This window comes from Camelus dromedarius, chromosome 10 (assembly GCF_036321535.1).
Source record: "Camelus dromedarius isolate mCamDro1 chromosome 10, mCamDro1.pat, whole genome shotgun sequence".
Taxonomy (NCBI): domain Eukaryota; kingdom Metazoa; phylum Chordata; class Mammalia; order Artiodactyla; family Camelidae; genus Camelus; species Camelus dromedarius.
The window spans coordinates 71,619,960-71,641,575 of NC_087445.1; the positions used below are offsets into that span (position 1 = coordinate 71,619,960).

The window sequence follows — 21,616 nt, forward strand, 5'->3', positions numbered from 1 at the left end:
TGAGGGGGACCGGGACAGTTGGGGAAGACAGGACACGCTGGCCTAGTGGGCCTGGACTGCTTCCGGGCGAGGATAACCAAGGTAATGGGGAGACTGCAACCCTTCCCATAGCTCATTTGGGGTAGTATGTTGGAGAATTCGAAAAGACCCGGCTCCAAGGAGGCTCCAAGGGGTTGAGGGTTGAGTCTGCCCCCGAGAGGGGTAAGGGAGGGCTCAGAAGGGGCCAGGAAGGGGCGCCCAGACGTAGAAGAAACAAGCTTGGACGACAGTCTCGGTCCTCAGCCACTCCGGCCCTGCTCCGGGCCTGACTCTCAGGAGACCCAGGCAGGCAGTAGGGAGATGGGGGCGTGGCCAGGGCTCCCCTTCGGACCCCCGGAGCGCGCAGCGCAGCCCTGGACTCACCTGCGATGTGCTGGCGCCGGGCGTCGTCCAGGTGCGTAGACAGCACGTCCCCCATGGTGAGGAAAAGCCGCGGCGGGATCCGGCCGCTGCCTGCCGCTGCCCGCGCTGCTCAGACTGACGCCGCTGGCGCCATGGAGCCGGCCCGCCCTGCTCCCGCCGCTCCCGCCGCTCCCGCCGCCCCTGGCTGCGGCTTCTTCTCTGCTCGAGCTCCGGCTCCGGCCGCGTCGGTCCCGCGGCCGCCTCCGCCTAGCGCCCCAGCCCGCTACACAGCAGCCCCACTGCGCCCCGCCCCGCCCCGCCCCCGGAGCAGAGCCCCGCCCCCTCCTCCGTGGCTGGCTGGCTGGCTGGCGGGCGGGCGGGCGGGGCAGGGGGCCGGGGATGCCGGGACCGCCCGCAAGACAGAGACAAAGAGGAGGTCGGAGGAAGGGATTCCGAGTAGAGACGCAGAGAGGCGCACCGGACCCTGACCGAAAGGGAGAAAGAGATGAGGCTATGGGGGCATCTGAAAGAACGAGAGTGCCTGGGGGGCTCCAGCCTCGGTGTCACCCCCTCCCCTCTCCGCGCGGGAAGAGAATCACTCCAAGGAGGACGTAGGGGACCTGTAGGCGACGCCTTAGGCGCGCTCCTCCCGCCCCTGCTCCCCGCATCGTGCTCCCTTGCCCCCAGCCCCGCCCGCCACCGCCAGCTCTCAGGAAGTTCCCTGGCCTTGATCCGACCTGCCCAAGGTGTGCCGTCTGTCTTGCACAATAGTGCAGGGAAAGAGGAGGTGGCGGGGAGGGCTGGTGCCCAAAGGCACCCCTGGTCCCAGTACTAGGCAGACATTCTTCAAGTTTGATATATGGGTATTTGTGGAACAGGGCTAATCGGGAATGGAAAAATACTAGAACTTTACAGTTTGTAAAAGACTGAGATTCAAAACCCACGGACCAGCATGGATTTTGGGTACCAGGCCAGCAGGGCTGGGCATGATTGGGTCATGGCTACCAGAGGAATGTGTTTCAGTCCTACCCTGGCTATCCCCTAAGCTGGTAGGAGAGACAGGATAACCACTAGGATCCCCAAATCATGGACAGGGTTAGCCGAGGCCTTGTATGGCTGCTGATGCTCTGACCTCCCATACTGCATCCCAGGGGTCTTCCAGTTTCTGCCTGCTTACCTCCGTGACTGAGTACTTACCACTTCTCTGTGTGCCCCACCCTGTAATTAGACAGCTCTTACTATAACTGTGACATAGCCAGCAAATGATGATAATAAAAGTTAACATCACTGAACACGGGTGCTTCAGTCCTGTCAACACCACAGAAGGTAAGTTTGAAGTTGACTAATGTGATGCAGGCACTCTTCACGCATTCAGTGATGGATGCTGAGGGTGAAAAGAGAGGATGCAAGCTGTCCTCCCCTCTCTGTGACCCAGGACAAGTGGCATTTTTCTGAACCTCAGTTTCCTCCTCCGTCAACTGAGAAAAATGCTGTGTTGTGAGGATTAAATAACAAAGTGACTAGTGCCTGGCCCAGGATGGGTCATCTCAATAAATAGAACCCACCATCGATTATTCATCACAGTCCCTGCCCTCAACAGCATAGAGAAGCTTGAGGAAGGAACAGAACATTCTGTTTTGAGGAAAATCATAAGAAGTAGTACCAGAAGTACAGGTTGGAAAAACCAGGATTTTGACAGCAGATACTAAGGAACAGCATTCCAGGGAGCAGGGCACAGGCAGGGGCACAGTCTCTGAGGAGCAGGATATATGCATACAGCAGAGAATCATCAGGTGGAGTTGAAGTCAAGCTGGCAGGGGTTATTAGTTTCCTTCTACAAAGACAAAAACTGAGGCCCAAAGACAGAAAGTGACTTGCTGAGGTCACACAGCAAAGCCAAGGCAGGACCCAGCCAGAGTCTACTGACATCCAACGTGTAGTTCTCTTTGAGCAACATTTCATTTTTCCCACGGCCCAAGCTATAAGGACCAGAAAGGCCTATTCTGCCCTGTAAGGTGGATAGCTGGAGGTAACTGACATCTGGAAACCCCAGGGCATCTCCCCAGCCAGGCTGGAGGCCTGGGCCAGTTGGGGTAGAGGTGGGGCCACAAGCCAGCCTTTTGCCAGCCTCCATGGTGCACACAGCACTGTGAGCCTTGGGAACCCATAAACTTCCCAGCATACCAAACCCCTAGCCTAGGGACCCTCCCTCTTGGCTTTGGAAACCCACTCTCACATGTCACAACCTAGCCTGTCTGAGGACCCATGGCCTCATATGTGAGGCAAATGAGATCATGCAAATGGAAAGGCATTGTAAACTATCGGGTGGTGCAGAACACACATGTGAATAGCTCCCCCAGACCTTGGAGCCAGTCCCTTCTAATTCAAGATTCATTCAATTCACGCAAGAATAATTGTGTTATTTCAGTGCAAACGTGGAGAGGAGTTGACTGCAAAAAAATCAAGGAGGAAGTTTTGGGGTGGGTGAAAATGGTGTTTGCCTTGAAGGTTCCATAGGAGACATATTTGTCTAAACTCATCCAGCTATACAACTTAAAAGGGATACATTTGACTGTATATAAATTCTACTTCAATAAGATTGATTTTAAAATGAAAAACAAATGTATGGAGCACCTGCTATGTATCAGGCGCTATTGTAGGTACTGGGAATACATCAGTATACAAAGTAGTCAAGATCCCTGCCCTCACAGAGGTTATATTCTCACACTGGAGGGAGAAAGTCAACTCATAATATGGCCTCAGAGAGTACTGAGCATGAAGATAATAAAACAGGATGAGAGGATAGAGTGACAGGTGTGGGGGTGCCACCTAAGAAGTTGATCCGGGAGGGCTTCTCTGAGGAGGTGGCACTTTGAGACCTGATTGGCAAGAAGTAGGTTGCACCATGAAGCTCCAGGAATAGCTACGGTTTATGGAGCGTGTACTGCATCCACGTATCATGCCAGATGTTCCCTGCCTCACAACTACTTTGTTGGAAGAATCAGCAATTGTAAGGATTTTTGTTCTTTTTTTTAAGTGAAGGTACTGGGGATTGAACCCAGGACCCTGTGCATGCTAAGCTTGCCCTCTAGCACTGAGCTATACCGCCTCCCACCGTAAGGATTTTTAAAAGATGATATTCCATTGCATCCTCTTAGCAATCCTTATTTAAACACTGGATGGGTGGGCATGGACAGGACATGCCAGGTAAAGAAGTCACTGTGAACAAAGGCAAAGGAGGTGAGTCCTCATTGGTCCCGGGGCCAGATGGCTATTCTGAGACTCCTGCAGGGAAGAGGAGAGGGAGGCCCCTGCCATGGATGGGTGGGACCAGACGGGCGTCATGGGTGGGACCCTGAGCATCCAGAACGTGGGGTTTTTTACTTTATTCTGGGAAGACTAAAAATTCTTTCAAAGTTCTCAACTCTTCACTACTTTAAAGTAATAAATCAGGCCAGTTATGATCTTTGGGTGGGGGAAGAATGATTTATTTTTTAAAGGAAAGAAAAATGAATGCAGTCATCAGCACCATATGAGGAAGAGGAAAGGATCCCGGGAAGTTAGATGTCAGGAGAATTTCTCAACTCTAAAAGATTGGGAACCCCTGCCATTATACCTGAGGCTGTTTGGGGGCTCTGTTTTTAGTTTTGAGTAAATTAAAGCATCTTTTCATACATTTATTGGCTATTTTGGGGTGATTATTATTATTCATATCCTCTGCTTTTCACTGAGATATCTTTTTTCTTATTAACTTTCAAGAGCTCTTTCTATAGAAAGGATTTTTCAACTCAGCGAGGCAGGGGCAAGGGGTGGTGGATTCTGCTCTTTTTCTAGGGCTCTGGGTGCCATCTCTCTCCACTGGCCTCTCCCACACCCTGTCCTTGGCCCAGGCCCCAGAGCCTGGTGGAAGATCACAGGCATGTGGACAAAGGACAGGAATGGTCCAGATCTGGAGCAAAGAAGGAAGGTTCCCTCCTGCCTACCTGCTAGGCCAGCCCACTCAGGGCAGAGGATGCCACCTACAGCCCCTGAGTCATCGGTCTTTCTGGAAGTGGCTTCTGCCAAGCGGCCTCCCTGAGGGCTGCCCCACCCCACCCCACCCCACCCTAAAACACATTTAGAAACAAGAACCCAAAGGTGAAGAAGAAGAATACTTTACTTTGAAAGGGAAGGTCCAGAAGGTTGGAGCCAGAGCTTGGGCAGAGGCCTGGAGAAGGGAAGGGCTTTGCCCCAGAACATACAGTTGGGCCCAGGCCAGGTTCCTTCCTGGCCTTGTAAGAAGGGGGAGGTCCCTTCCTTGCCCTGTTGGTCCCTCTCCCTCCCATTTGGCTCTGAGCCCCATCTCTGCCCTCCCCACAAACCTGTCAGACCTGAAATAGCCCAGGAGAAAAAAAAACAAACACCTCTGGTAAACAACAGGGAATGTTAATGAATCAGAATCTTGTTTTTAAGGAATATCATGTGTCCACCACTGTTTATCCAGTTGGCATGGCTGGTTGTTCAGAAGGGACCCTGGCACCCCGCCCGGACCTCCCCTCTTTATTAACTGTTATGTGCTGGAAGTAGACGCAGCTCGCAGTCCGTTCCATCTGTCACCTGGCCTCTGGCCGCTAAACTCCTCTGGTGGCCAGCCCCACTGCCACACCCAAGTCCAGGCCCCATGACACCCAACCTGATTGAATGCCCAGCCCTTTGCTGGCCTCCTTGCCTCCAGCCTCATGTTTGTTCCTCACTGGGCAGCCAGCTGGATTATTCTAAAGCCCAAATGGGACCATGCTACTCCCCTGCTTCAAACCTGCTATGGCTCCCACTGTTCTGGAGGTGCAGTCAGACCCTAACCATGGCATTCAGAGCTCCTACCAAGGTCTCTTTTGTCCCTCCTCCCCTCGTCCTTCTCTCGCCATACTGACCCTTCACAACCTCAAACTAGCAGTACTCTAGCCTACGCGGAGGCTTCCGCACACGCTGATTCCCTTTCCCTGTTTCACCCCATCCCACACCCTCCATTCTTCAGACCTCAGCTAAAAAGATCGTTCAGTGCCCCCACCTCTCCCGGCGCTCTGTGCTACTCCTTCTCCACAATTGGCACAATCTCATGTGTGATTACATGTTTGAATAGCTTTTCCTCTCCGAAGACGAGGATGTCCTCATTCAATACAATATCCCTAGTGTCAGACGTAATGGGGGCTTGGGTGAGTCATGGACACAGGAGGGGATTGTGACAGTGGGCACCCGCCTGGTCCCTGGGACTCAGCAGGCTTACTTGTAGAGCTGCTCATGCCTGTAGTGGCCACCCCCACTTCCCTCCCCATAACAGCAAAGTCCGTTCTACAGAGCCTCTGCTTGCATACTTCCAGAAACAGGGTGCTCACCACCTCCCCAGGACATGACTCCCAGCTGGACCCAACAGCACCAAAGTCAGACAAGGGGGTATTGCAGTGCCAGAAAATGGGACAGGAGGGAGAAACAATAACAAGAAGGTGAAGAAGACCATGGAAGCTCCCAATCGCCGCAGACGTATGCGGTTTCCAGCTCTGGTCTTAATACCCTCTGCCTCATTGAAATCTTCACTACAGTTCTGTAAAAGAAGCCCTTTGGGGGGGCACTCATCTTTTTCTTTTTTCTTAAAAACAACTTTCTAAAGGGATAATCAACACACAATAGAAGATGCATATTTAAAGTATAAAATCTGATATTTTGACATATGTGAACACCAGTAAAATCATCACAGCCAAAATAGTGAGCACATCTATTACCCAACAAGATCTCTCATGTCTCTTTGTTTTTTGTTTTTGGGGCTTGGGGGGGGTTGTTTGTTTTTAATTTTAATTTTTTTATTTACAATGTTGTATTAGTTTCTGGCATACAGCACAGTGATTCAGTTATACATACATATACATACTCTTTTCCATATTCTTTTTCATTACAAATTACTACAAGCCACTGAATTTAGTTTCCTGTGCTATACAGCAGGCCCTTGTTGTTTATCTATTCTGTACATAGTAGTTTGTATCAACTTATCCCCAACTCCTAGTTTATCCCTCCCTCCCCTCCCCCACAACCATAAGTTTGTTTTCTATGTCTATGAGTCTCTTTCTGTTTGGCAAATTAGTTCCTTTGTGTCATTATTTTTTAGATTCCACATAAAAGTGATATCATATGATATTTGTCTTTCTCTGACTTACCTTCACTTTGTATGATCATCTCTAGGTCCATCCATGTAGCTGCAAATGACATTATTTCATTCCTTTTTATGGCTGAATGTGATAGTCATCTTAAAGGAAAGGACACTCAGTCTCAGTGAGGTGACGTGACCTATCCAAGGTGAAGACAAGCCCACACAGCTCTGCCAGTGTGGGATCTGTCATACATCATGCTCCACACCACCTCCTTCCAGACCTGAACCCAAGCGTTCATCTCATTCTCAGACATCAAATGGGATTCTCTCCTGCCCCCACTATTTACTCACTCATTTCTGTTTTCCACTTAGCAATATAATATAAGCATCTTTCCTTGCTAATAGATTCTTAATTCTACTAATTTTTAATGTCTGGATAATATTCCATTGTGTGACCCACTACATTATTTACCTATGGACACTTATTTTCTTAATTGTTTTCTGAAGATAAATTTCTAGAAGTTAAATGGCTGGTACAAACCTCCTTTTGAGGCTTTTGACACATGGTGATAAATTGCCCTGATGAAATGATGGTGGCAGCCAGCACCCTCCTGGCACTTGCCACATGCTTGTCACATGTCCCTAGTCAAGAACCCCTGGTGTCGTGGTGACTTATGTTCATGTCTTACCTCCCATCTCACCTCACCCTCCACAGTGAGAGCCCCCAAAAGCAGGGACCCTGAGCCTGGCCCAGTTCCTGACTTCCTGGCAAGTCCCAGAGAGTTGTTTGCTGCTGAGCCAGTGTGGCCAGTCACCCCCAGTTCCTCTAGGACCAGCCAGGAGGAGTTTTAGTCCCCACCAACCTTGGCCTGGCCTCTTTCATGTCGATCTTGATTTCCTGTTGGGCCAAAGCTGCCTCCCACCAGCTGGTGACTCACAGCCTGGCCAGGATGGCAGCGCTGGCCATGCCTCCCCCGCCCTCCGAGTGACTAAGCAAGCGGTGAGGCTGGGCGGGGCTTCTCAGGGTGGGGCCACCTCCTCCCCAGCCTGGCCCTCCTTCCTCTCTACCTTAAGTCTTGCTGATTTTTATCTGCTGGGCCTTCCAGATAGAATGAGAATAATCCTGGTTCAGAGAAGCTAGGTGTGACAGAGGTGACTGAGATGTCCTCCTGGCGGCCACATCCTGGAGGACAGAAGCCATTGCATGGAGAGGAACAGAGTAGACCCAAGAGGGAGGTGGGTGGGCCAGAGGGAGAGAGATTTAGTTGGGGAGAGCCCAGAGCTGGGCTTTGGGGTGGGCCCTTCCACTGTACGAGTAAGGATTGGTCAGGAACACAGGGACAGGGAGCTTTCAGGACTGGGCCACCTAGAATATTCTGCACCTTTTGAGAATTTGCAAAACCCAGTGACAACAGTCAGGGCAGTCTCCTGCCAGGGCCCTAGCCAGTTTGGCAGGAGCAGCATAGGCTGGATTCAGCCCCCTTCACCTCATCCATCGGACACCTCATAAAGGGTTTTTGCCCTATGCACTCATGCAGGGAGCCCTGAGCCAGGAGGAGCTGCAGTGGCAGTAACTCCTCCCAGGGGGCATTTGGAAATATGTACATGGGCTTTTTTTTAATTGAAGTACAGTTGATTTACAATATTATGTTAGTTTCAAGTGTTCAGCAAAGTGACTCAGCCATATATATATTCAGATTATTTTCCATCATAGGTTATTACGAGGTATTGAATATAGTTCCTCGTGCTGTATAGTAAATCCTTGTTGCTTATCTATTTTATGTACAGTAGTTTGGATCTGTTAAACCCATATTCCTAATTTATCCCTCTGCCATTCCCTTTCCCTTTTGGTGAACTTAAGTTTGTTTTCTATGTCTGTGAGTCTGTTTCTGCTTTGTACATAGATTCATTTGTATTATTTTTTAGATTCCACTTATAAGTGATATCATGTAATATTTATTTTTCTCTGTCTGACTTACTTCACTTAGCATGATATTCTCTAGGACCATCCATGTTGCTGCAAATGGCAATATTTCATTTTTTATGGCTCAGTAATATTCACATATATATATGAATGGGTCATATATGTATATATGTCACCTCTTAAACCAGTCGTCTGTTGATGGGCACGTGGGTTGTTTCCATGTCTTGGCTATTGTAAATAATGCTACTATGAACATTGGGGTGCATGAATCTTTTCAAATTAGAGGTTTCATTCTTTTCTGGATATATGCCCAGGAGTGGGATTGCTGGATCATATGGTAGCTCTATTTTTAGTTTTTTGCTCAACTCCATACTGTTTTCCTTAGTGGCTGCACCAATTTACATTCTGTACGGAGGTGTTTGTAATGATCACTAAGTCTGGTGTCCGTAGAGGTGGGGGAGGAGGTCTACAGGCATTCAGTGCCTAAAGGTCGGGGATGCCAAGCATTCTACCAAGATGGCCAGTCTGCACAGGAGCAAAATCCTCTCCTGCCCCCAAATCCAGGGCTAAAAACCGCCTACTGCCCAGTTCCATTGGGAAAGTATCTTGCTGATTCTAGAAGTACCTCCCAGTGTTCCAGGTGATTTTAAGACACATTGACTCACTGACTGGGCTTGAACCTTCCCTGGCCAGGGAGTGCAGCTGACATTTGCGTTGCCATCTAGTATTAAGGATGGTAACAACATGGCCATGACACCGAGCATCTCCTGCATGCCAGGTACAAGGATATCTCTGGACATGTTATCATCTTGCCGGTCGCACATGGGCTGCACTATTTTTAACTCCATTTTGCAGAGGAGGAAACTCAGACTCAGAGAAGGAGGGCAGTCACAAGGGTGGGAAGTCGGGGAGCCAGCTTTCCAACCTGGGTCTCCTTCACTCCAAAGTCCTACTTCCCGCTGGTAGGACAAAACTGGGTCCATTTGACAGATGGGGAAACTGATACACAGAAATTCTCACTGCTCCCCAACTAGCTACTGGCAAAGCCAGGAAACCAAGGTGTCCAAGCCCATTCATCAGGAGTCTTCCCCTCTCCACCCCTCTGCCAAATGCCCACGTCTGCAAATGTTGGCAGTTTAATAAGAATAAAAAACCCCGAGGAAAGGCCTTCCTGTGCCTGTTCGCTACCTGCGCTGCCTCCTTTCTCTGAGGATTTCCTGCTCTGGAAAACTTTAAGGTAAATTTTTACCCTAAAGTAACCCGGAGTTGAGTCCACTCTCTCTCCCTTTCTGCATCTGTCATGACCATTGCGACAGTCTGGAAAAAAGTCTTCCTTCAAATAAGTAAATAAATAAAAATAAAGTAACTCTCGTTTCTCTTTATAAGGTGCCTTCCTGTAACTTTGAAAAACTCCAAAGATGTCAAATCCTTCTTCTCTGCCCACCGGAAAGCCTATGGCTGCCCTTGAGATGAGCAGGCGTGGAGTCTGGCTGTCCTATGGCCCTGAGGACTGGCTCCAACTGCTCTTACCACCCTGGGCCTCAGTTTTTGTAAAATGGAGCCAATAATCGCTATCATCCTAGTTGTTGTAGGGAGGTGAGGAAATCAGCCATGTACATACAGCACTTGGCACGGGGCCTGGCACGCCCATCAAACGGTAGCTGCTCTTGTGATGATTGTCAGCATCTGGTGTGGAAGACAAGGGGTCTACCCTGGATTCTAATTCTGATGATATGATGTGGACGGTAGCAGGTGCCATGATAGAGCTTTGAGCCGAGGGCCCTGGGAGCCCTGAGCTGGGAGGACATGGCACAAGGCAGGAAGGCGTCCTGGTGGAAGAGGTAGTATTTGAGCCGGGCTATGAGGGATGGAACAAATTTGCTCTTAATAAGCCAGGCACCCCAGGTGCACCAACTGAGCTTCAGAGCATTAATTTGTGGAAGTTCTCTAGGGGGTTCGCCAGGTGAGAAAGAAGGATCCTGTGGGACCTGGATGAGGCTGGAAGTGCCAATCTGGGAAACAGGGTCAGAAGTACAGTTTCTTAATTTTCTTCTTCTATTATTTCTTAAAGCCCAAGTTATACACATCAGAGGCATAATTCTCAATGAGGTGTTGTTTTTTTTTTTATGTTTCTGCAGCTTTATTGAAGTATAGTAAGCTGCACATATTCAAAGTATACAATTTGGGGTTTATGCATACATCCGTAGGACCATCACCACAATAAGTATAAGAACCATAGAACCGTCACCCCCAAAAGTTTCTTCCTGGCCCTTTGTAATTCATCCTGGCAACCACTGCTCTGATTTCCATCACTATGAATTAGTTTGCATCTTCTAAAATTTTATATAAATGGGATGATACAGTATCACCTTTTTTGTCTGACTTTTTTTTAAAACTCATTATTCTGAGATTCATCTCTGGTGTTGTAGGTATTAATAGTTCATTCCTTTTGTTGATGGCTTGTATCACACTGAATGGATGTACCAGTTTCTTTATCCATTCACCTACTGATAGCCATTTGAGTTATTTCCAGTTTTGAGCTTTTACAAATAAAGCTGCTGTGAACATCTGTGCATAGCTTGATGAATTTTTTTCTATGTATACATGGGTATAACCACCACCCAGATCAAGATATGAAATATTTTCTGTACCCCAGAATGTTCTTTTGTACCAGTCAACATTCCCCGCAAAGGTAACCACTATTTTGACTTTTATCACCACAAATCAGTTTTGATTGTCGTGGAACTTCATATAAATGGGATTAAATAGCAATGCAACACATTTTCTTTTGTGTCCGACTTCTTTTGTTCAACATGATGTTTCCGAGATTAACTCATGCTGTTACTTCTGTTACAGTTTATTCCTTTTATTGTCATGTGCTATTCCAACGGTTGAACACACTGCAGAGTGTTTATCCATCCTCTTGCTGATGGGCCTTTGGGTTGCTTCCAGGTTTCGGCTGTTATAAATAAAGATGCTCTGAACATTGTTGTACAAGTCTTTTTGTGGATGTATATTTTTCTCCTGGTGACTGGGTCATAGCTAGGAGTGGAACTTCTGGTTCATAGGGTAAGGATGCCTATTACTAGAAACTGTCAAACATTTTTTTCAAAATGGTTGTACCATTTATACCAACAATGTATGAGAGTTCCAGTTGCTCCACATTCTTGCCAACATCTGGTATTGTCAAGCCTTTTAATTTAGCCTTTCTGGTGGAGAGCAGGGTTATGTCATGGTGGCTTTGTTTTGCATTTCCTTTATGACTAATAAGTAATGATGTTGAGTATTCTTTCATATGCTTATTGGATTTTATTTCTCATTTAAACCTTGTGTTATTACAAAAGTAAAACATGCTTAATGTAAGACATTTTCTACAGAAGTATAGAAAGTACAAAATGAAAAATTTTACCTTATTCTCCCAATTTCACCCCCTGGCATTAGCTAACAATTTATTACACAGTCTACACAAACAAATACAATTGCATACTTTTGCATACTTTCATTTTTTAACCACACATGAAAAAGTCCTCCTGTTTTTATTAAGCATATACATGTACAGATTTTTTTGCGGGGAGAGGTAATAGGGTTTTAATTTATTTATTGTTTATTTTTATTTTGACAGAGGTACTGGGGATTGAACCTAGGACCTTGCGCCTGTTAAGCATGTGCTCTACCACTGAGCTATACCCTTCCCTCACCTTCTGTGTGCAGATTTTAAGCTAAGGGACTGACATGCATCCTATCATTGAATATGATCAATAACTGTGGTAACTGGATGAGGAGACTAGGGCCCAGAGAGGTTATGACGGTTGCCAAGGTCACACATCTCATAAGTGGTGCCCATACTTGAACCCACATTCAAAACACCAGATGGATTAACTGAGATGCTATCTTCTTACCACCTTAGATTCATTCAACATTACATTCTTGGAGCTCATTCCAGGCCCTGCCATTCCTTTCAGAGCCACAGATGAGCTGAAGAGTCAGACAGGTAACCTGACTACTGTAATTTAGGGAGACAGGTGTATGATGGGAGAAGTAGCAGGGGCAAGCCAGACCCAGATTTGGGGTCAGGAAAGGGTCCTGGAGGCAGTGATCTCAAGGGAAGTGTAGGATGCCCAGAGGAGAGAGGGTGCAGAAACAGCGTGTGTGGGAGGGGGTGCACCACAGGGAGCCCACTTCTTCCCCGAGGTGGGGCTGGAGTTGAGTGGAAGCAGGCGAGGTGGTGGGGCGGTGTCAGCAGCAAGACCTCATGACCATCTTAAGGAGCCTGGCTCCATCTAGGGCATAAGGAGGAACTGTGCAGGGCTGGTGTCACCATGTTCAGCTTTAACCTCCTTCCCTCCCATCCTACGTGATTCTTTTGCAAGGAGCACAGTGTCCGGACAGCTTGGAGGCTACCCAGGCTCCCTGCTCCACAGCTGACAGACAGTCCTGCTCCCCATTCAGGCTGCCTTGACCGAAAGAACCTGCTGTCCCCTGGTGGTGACTAGGAGACAGCTGTGAAGGGAAATCCAACTTCTGCAGGACCCCAGGAAATGCAGTGGACGGGGCAGGGGTCCAGCAGTCCGCTCCTACCCCAGACTTCCCATCTTGGTCCCTGGTGCCGCCACCTAGCTCTTCCACCGGGGCTAACCCTCAAGTCCCCCTCTTCCCTCATTTCACTCCACCTTTGCCACTTCTCACCCTGCGGCTCCCCCAGGCTGATCCTTCCTCCCCCTCACCCCTCATCTTTGCTACAGCTTCCCAACTGTTTTCTCTGCTGTCCGGACCACTGTGGTAGTCTTTACACAGAAGCCAGGGTGATCTTTTATTATTTATTTAAGTAGAAGTTATATACAGTAAACTACACAATCTCAAGTGCATAGCTTGATACATTTTTATATTACATAATCATTCATGTAACACCCACCCAGATGGAGATTCAGAACATTTCCTGGTAAGAATAGACAGACTTACCATATGATCCAGCAATCTCATTCCTGGGCATATATCCGAAGGGAACTCTAATTGGAAAAGATAATGCATCCCAGTGTTCATAGCAGCACTCTTTACAACAGCCAAGACCTGGAAACAACCTAAATGTCCATTGATAGATGAGTGGATAAAGAAGTTGTGGTATATTTGTACAATAGAATACTATTCAGCCTTAAAAAATAAAATAATACCATCTGCAGCAACATGGATGGACTTGGAGATCATTATTCTAAGTGAAGTAAGCCAGAAAGAAAAAGAAAACTACTGCATGATGTCACTTATATGTGTAATCTAAAAAAAAAAAAAGACGCAAATGAACTTATTTACAAAACAGAAACAGACTCACAGACATAGAAAACAAACTTATGGTTACCGGGGGGAAAGGGGGTGGGAAGGGATAAATTGGGAGTTCAAGATTTGCAGATACTAACTACTGTATATAAAATAGATAAGCAACAAGTTTATACTGTACAGCACAGGGAACTGTATTAAATATCTTGCAGTAATCTATAATGAAAAAGAATATGAAAATGACTATATTATGCATATATATGACTGAAACATTATGCTATACACCAGAAATTGACACAACATTGTAACTGTACTTCAATCAAAAATTCTTTAATTAAAAAAAAAAGATACAGAACATTTCTAGCCCCAGAAACCCACCTAGTTCCCCCTCTCTCCACAGGTAAGCAGTATTCTAATCTCTGTCACCATAGGTCCATGTGGCCTGTGGTTAAACCGCAAAGAAATGGAGTTATCATGTAATGTGCACTCTTGTGTCTTGCCTAGCACACTCAGCACGCCCTCCAAGGTGTTACGTGTATTTATACACTTCCTTTCTATTATTAAGTAGTGTTTCATTGTGTTGATGAGCTGTGTTCATTTATCCAGTCTACTTCTGGGGAACATTTGGGCTGTTTCCAGTTGGGGCTAATAAGAATAAACTGCCATGCAACTTTGGTCGACAGAAACACTCATTTCGCATAGGCACATGCCCGGAGGTGGAGGTGCACTGTCACAGCGGAGGCAGAGATTCGGCCTCAGCAGATACTGCCAAAGAGTTTTCCCAAGTGGTTGTACCAATTTACAGTCTATGAGCAATGTATGAGAAAAGAGCAATTTTTAAAACGTTTTATTTGGAAATAATTTCAAACTTACAGAAAGGTTGCAAGAATAAAAATAGTACAAAGAGCAAACTTATGTACCCTTTACTCAGATTAAACTATATTTTATGTCATAGGATTCTATCTGGATACACACATACAAACATACATAAGAATATATACATATATGCACACAATATGGGATTTTATACAGTATGGGATTTTATATATATAAAACATTCACGTATGTATATGTATATATGTATATACTTTCTTCTGAATCATTTGAGTGTAGACTTTTCTTCACTTTCTTTTTTTTTATTATTACTTTTCAATTGAAGTACATTCAATTACAATGTGTCAATTTCTAGTGTACAGCACAATGTCCCAGTCATGCGTATACATACATATATTTATTTTCTGGAATTTTCTGTATTTTCCTATGGTCTAGAATAGTTTGTGTAACTATATAGGGATTATATAGGAATAATCTGATCTTTAAAGCCTAGATAAAACTCAACTGTGAAACCATCTGGGCCTGGTGCCTTTTTCCCACCTCCAACTTTTTATTTAAAATTTCAAATCTACAAAAAAAAAATTGAGCCCTCTTCACCTAGATTCACCAATTTTTAATATTTTGTTACATTTGTTTTCTCTCTCTCTCTTTCTCACTCATGCTCTATTCTGTAGTGTGTCAACTTAGCTCAACTGGAGCCAAATGTCCTAGAATTCTCTCCCCTGTGTGGTTCCAAGTTGGGTTGGCCACAAAATAAATCTGCTCAAGATTGGAAGGGAGCATGCTTTTTTTTTTTTTTTTAAATGCTTTGCACTTTGGTGGAAGGAGTCAGGCTCTGCTGCAGCTGGCATGTGGTTGTCACTGAGCTGCTAACTTGCCTTGTTGGTTTGGGGACAGTACCTGGATCTGTATTCTCCCTGGCTCCTGCTAGGTCTCCTTCTTTGGCTTCTCTGAGTCCTGGGCCAGCTATGCATGCAGCTCTGTGGCAAAGGACACCAGTTCTGTTGCTGGTCACTTGCATCATTGAGGATAGAGGGGGTAGGAGACAGATGTGAGCTCCAATTTGTCCTTGTGTGCCCCCACTTCATGTCCATCTCTCCTTTCCAACTACTGGTGGGTATACAGGCCGTGCACAGTCTGTTCCAGCAGCACTCACAATGCATGAGATCTAGTTCCTATTACCAACCCCTTATTCTATACCATTCACAGTGGCCTGGCTGTTATGGATCAAACACACACACACACACACACACACACACATAATCTAAAATTTTTTGCTCAACAATTTCAAAGATGAAATGCAAACATCAAGACTTCATTCCTAACTACATTTTAAAAAATGTATCTCCTAAGATTTAGGGCATTCCCCTACATAAGCAAAATTCCATTATCCCAACCAAGAAAATTCCATTCTCGCACCCAGCAGGAACTAGATATAATAATACCTAAACACTGTCTAGATTCAGATTTCTCTAACTGTCCCAATAATGTCCTTATAACTGACTTTTAAAACTCCAGGATCTAATCAAAGATCCTCCAGTGCCTTTGGTTGTCGTATCTCCTTAATCTTTTAATCTAGAACAGTTTTGCCTTTTATTTTTTCCCTTTTATGACTTTGATTTTTTTTAAGAGTCCAGGTCAGTTGTCTTGCAGAATGTCCCACCATCTTGATTGGTCTGTTTCTTCATGACTGGATTTAGGTTGAACATTTGGGGCTAGAATACCACATAGCTGTTGTGTATTTCCCACTGCATCATCTTAGGAGTCACTAATATTAGTTTGTCCTCTACTGAACTGGAGTCTTTTGGAATTGTCAATGGAAATAATCAATAATCAATCTATGCTGAAGAATAGAGAAGAGTTTTATTTGAGCCAAATGGAGTCCTATACCCCGGGAGGAGCCCCTCAGTAGCTCTGAGGACTTCCCTGTTAGAGCTTGGTTTTCAGCACAGTCTCCTACCTTACCAGAACAAAGAGTGTACATCATATCAACAGGACTACATTCTTTCAAGTTTTCAAAGGAGATGTAGTATGTGGACAGCGAGACGGCAGGACCCTCGTGTCTGGGAAGGGAACCTTATCTGAGAGAGTGTTAGCATTATTTATCATTTTCTTTGAGACAGACATTCAAAATTTTTTTAAAAGCAGTCCAAAAGTGTTGACAAGGTTGGGGGTTACAGGCCTGGTCCAGAGTCTTGGGTTAGCTGTCAGTTACCGCTGTCATCTTCTTCTTGTCCTGGCTTGGTGGTGCTTGCCTTAGTCAGTTGAAACTGGGTGTCAGAAACAATGGTTAAAGTCCACTTAGGCGGAGGGGGCTTTTTTAAAATGAGAGATGTGAACCCATGAGTCTATGCCTTTTAGTTTGGCAGTGCGTGGATTAGTTAATAATACCATTTTCCTTTCCAACATGGCTGCAAAGAATCTATTTGATGTCTTTTCCAATAAATAAAATCTCCAGATTGTAATCCATGATCTGTAAGGTCTTTATCTCCTGACAGCTCACTGTGAAAGAAATTAGCTATCAACTTTTCATTTCCTTTAAGTGCCTTAATAAGATCCCAGCAATAATGCAATAGATCTCTTTTGAGTAAGGTTGGTTCATATAGTCCCTCACCCAGTCACATAAGCCATTCTGCTATTAATTCAAAAGGAGACAGCTGATGTTTACCAAAAGGTGAAGATCTAAGGTTGAGAAGCAAGGGCAGAACTTTTGGCCATGAGAGATTAAATGCTTCTGAAAGTTTTGCCAGTTCAGTTTTGGTAGTGCTGTTAGTTCTTTGTACCGAAGATGATGAGCACAGTGAAAATGCTGCCTTATTGCCCAAATATTACAAATAGATTTAATTATTTGTCTGGTAAAGTGAGTTCCCTGGTTACTATATAACTCGGAAAGAGTTCCACAAACAGGAATTACCCTTTCAAATAACAATTTATCTACTGTTAAAGCTGTTGCTCTCCTGTAGGGAAAAGCTTCAATCCAGTGTGAAAACATGCAGATCATTACAAGATGTATTTATATCCTTGAGATAGTGGACTTTGGACAAAGTCCAACTGATGTATTTCAAAGAATCCTTTAGGAAGGGGCAAGTGGCCTTGTGACCCATGAAGTGGTTTTCCAGGATTATACTTAGAGCATATAGTACAGTGAGTATATACTTTATGAACCACTGTAGGAGAAAGTTTCCAAAAATATTGTTTTCTCCATAAAACCATTCTCTCAGTTTCCTAGTAGGTTAAATAATGTACATTCTGGAGTAATAGCAACCATGTTTCAACGGGCACTATAGGTTTTTGTTTTTTTTATCAAGTCCAAACCATGTTTATGTGAAGTGGTCAAACATCCCCCTTTTTGTTGCCACACCTGTTTCTCTTCTTTCGCAGTGATTTCTTGAGCCTGTAAAGAAGGAAATCATTTACTAGATTAGCAGTGTTAACAGAGGGCAGTGGACATTCTCGAGGCTGAGTGAGTTTTTAAAGCTGCCTGTTTGGCTGCATCATTAGCAATCTGATTTCCTTGGGCTTCCACAGTGCCAGACACGGAACGCTTGGGTGTTTTAATAATTGCCAACTGTTTTGTATAGTATTTAATAACTCTGCAACCTTTTCTTTTCCATTTTTTAATAGGCTATCCTGAAAAGGTTAAAACCCCTTATTGTTTCCATGGCATTCCAAATTTGTGTGCCACTCCAAAGGCATAACCACTGTCAATATAAATATTTGCTATTTAGTCTCTAGCTAGTTGACAATCTCGGGTTAAGGTAATTAATTTGGCTTGTTGTGCTAACTTTGTTTCTGGTAAATAAGAGCTTTCAATTACGTCCATTGTGGACATTACTGCATATCCAGCTCAGTAATGTCCCTGCTCTTCCTTTAAGTAGGATCCATCTTGTTGATAAAAAAATTAATCAATGGTCAATTTAAGAAAGATATAGAGAATTTAATTTGAGCCAACCTGATGGATATAACCCAGGAGACAGTCTCTCACAGAGCTCAGAGAACTGTTTCGATCACCAGAAGCTGAGAGGACAGTTATATATATTTTTGAGATAAAGGATCATACATCAAAATGACATATTGGCATTTTACATAAAATTCACCAAAGATACATAGTATCTGAGTATCCTGGCTCATATGTCCTAACAAACCCTAAAGGATCTTGGAAAGAGTCTGGGAAATCCTTAGTTACATTTTTAAGTTCAGTTCTAATCCAGGCAGTACACATTAATATAGGCTCAGCTCTTCCTGGAGGTTTCTCCTTCAGAGATGCAGGAGGAGGAAGGGCAGATAAATCAGGGTATGGACATTCAGAAAGGAGAGGACAGAAGGCACTGAAGGAGGGGAAGAAGGAGGAGATGAGGGGAAGTTAGCTTCTGAGCTTTTCTCTAATTTAGCAACAGCTTCTGATAATTTTCCGTTAGTAAGGATGCCATTGTATCATTACCACACTTTGAAGCTTCTAAGTACCACCTGAAATATGCTTCCCATCCGGTCTGTGTAATTTTATAGCCGGCTTTTTTTCCCCATTGTGCATGCAATAAACTAATTTTGGTAAGTTGAAAAGTTCCCCATTTTGGCCTCTTAAGAGTTAAGTTATCTTTTGTTAGATCTTCCCATTTTACCATTTTACCAAGCACTTGTGGTATCAGCTCTGTGCCCCATTGCATCATATGGTATCAGACATAAAGCCAGCGGAGTTCCAGTGGGTGGCTGCCTGCCTGGGAGCTGCTTGGCTTTAGAAGCATGGTTTTCTATTTTCTTTTAGTTTTGTCTTTTTATAAACTCTGAATAATTCCTAGGGCCAGTGTAGTGGGTCCAAAGTGTGCCGCTTCTGAGCTTAGCTCCTCAAGGTGTCACCCTTGAGTTGGTCCTGCTGTTTCGTGTCTCAGTTTCTCCCACCAGCAGTCTAAATCCACAGCGGGGGCGCTGAGCACTGAATGACAAGTTCATATGTGTGCCCCTGGATGAGCTATAAATAACTTAAAGTGTTTGATGGGGTTCCCTGTGGGTCTACTACTCATCAACAGGATTAATCCTCAGACATTTCCACTAGGTTCTCAGTTGCCTTAGGACACCTTGTGGACAGAAAGAGCAAATGTCCCTTTCCTCGGAGCTGAATAGGCTGAGTCACTTACTTTCCTATGTGTTTGTTCAGACCATATATACACAATCTTTCCAATTTAAGCCAAATTAAATAAGCCCAGCCAATACAAAAACAGATACTTAGATCAATGGAACAGGACTTAAAGTCCAGAAATAAACCCACGGATTTATGGTCAGTTAATCTACAACAAAGGAGGCAAGAATATGCGATGGAGAAAAGATTGTCTCTTCAACAAGCGGTGCTGGGAAAACTGGACAGCTATCTGTAAAAGAACAAAATTAGAACTTCTCTAACACCATATACAAAAATAAATTCAAAATGGATTAAAGACCTAAACATAAGACTGGATAATATAAAACTTTTAGAGGAAAATACAGGCAGAACACTCTGATATAAATCACAGCAATATTTTTTTGAACCAGTTCCTAGAGTAATGGAAATAAAAGCAAAAATAAACAAATGGGGCCTAATTAAACTTAAAATCCCTTGCACAGCTAAGGATACCATCAACAAAACAAAAAGACAACCTACAGAACGGGAGAAAATATTTTCAAATAATGCAACCAACAAGGAATTAACTTCCAAAATATACGAACAGTTCATACAGCTTAATATAAAAAAAAAACAAGCAACCCAGTCAAAAACTGGGCAGAAGACATAAATAGATATCTCTCCAAAGAAGACATCCAGATGGCCAACAGGCACATGAAAATATGCTCAACATCACTAATCATTAGAGAACTGCAAATCAAAAGGAGGTATCACCTCACATCAGTCAGAATGGCCATCATTAAAAAGTCTACAAGTAATAAATGCTGGAAAGGGTGTGGAGAAAAGGGAACCCTCCTACACTGTTGGTAGGAATGTAAATTGGTGCAGCCACTATGTAGGATAGTATGGAGGTTCCTTAAAAAACTAAAAATAGACTTACCATATGATCCAGCAGTCCCACTCCTGTGCATGTATCTGGAGAAAACTCTAATTCAAAAAGACACATGCACCCCAGTATTCACAGCAGCACTACTTAAAATAGCCAAGATACAAAAACTATCTAAATGTCCATTGACAGATGACTGGATAAAGATGTGATAAATACACACACACACACACACACATACATACATATAATGGAATACTACTCAGCCACAAAAAAGAATAAAATAATGCCATTTGCAGCAACATGGATGGACCTGGAGATTGTCATTCTAAGTGAAGTAAGCCAGAAAGAGAAAGAAAAAAACCATATGATATCATTTATATGTGGAATCTAAAAAAAAAAAGGACACAAATGAACTTATGTGCAAAACAGAAACAGGCTCACAGACATAGAGAACAAACTTATGGTCACCAGCAGGTAAAGGGGATGGGAAGGGATAAATTGGGAGTTCACGATTTGCAGATACTAACTACTATATATAAAAAAGATAAACAAAAGTTTCTACTGTATAGCACAGGGAACTATATTTAATATCTTGTAGTAACCTATAATGAAATAGAATATGAAAACAAATATATGTATGTATATATATGATTGAAACATTATGCTGTACACCAGAAATTGATACAATATTGTAAACTGATTATACTTCAATTTTTAAAAAGTAATAATAAAAAAAAGTTAAAAAAAAAAAGAAGAAGAAGAAAGGCCAATAGCTCACTCCAAAATTCCTTCTAGGCTTTCTCTGCCCAGGAACTTCCCCTCAGTTCCCCGGCTTGGAAATTTCCCCACGGTCCCTTCCACCCAGGAAATGTACCAGTACCCTCTTAAGGCTCCAGGTCTTAACATTTTCAAAGCTCAGATAAAACTCAAGACCATTTGGAATGAGGTCCAGATACCAGGAAAAACTCACCCAAATATCTGAAAGATGCTGTGAAGCAGGGGGCTCAAGGGAGTTGTGCTCGGTACCAAGCGCCGGTCCAAAGTAAGACTCCAGGTGATCACAGGTGGGTTTCTCTGATATCCTGCAGCATAAGTCTAGCAGTGTTGACA

The 21,616-nt window shown here is 44.3% G+C and overlaps 1 protein-coding gene across 1 annotated transcript in view; it reads right to left on the reverse strand.

Annotated features, from left to right (window-relative positions):
• NIBAN2 (niban apoptosis regulator 2) overlaps positions 1–632 on the reverse strand; it is a 50,188-nt gene extending 49,556 nt beyond the window's left edge. The window contains exon 1 of the mRNA XM_010984315.3: positions 403–632. Within this exon, the coding sequence (XP_010982617.3) occupies positions 403–457 (55 nt within the window). The 5' untranslated portion in view covers positions 458–632. The remainder of the gene's footprint in view (positions 1–402) is intronic.
• Between the last annotated feature and the right edge of the window lie 20,984 nt (positions 633–21,616).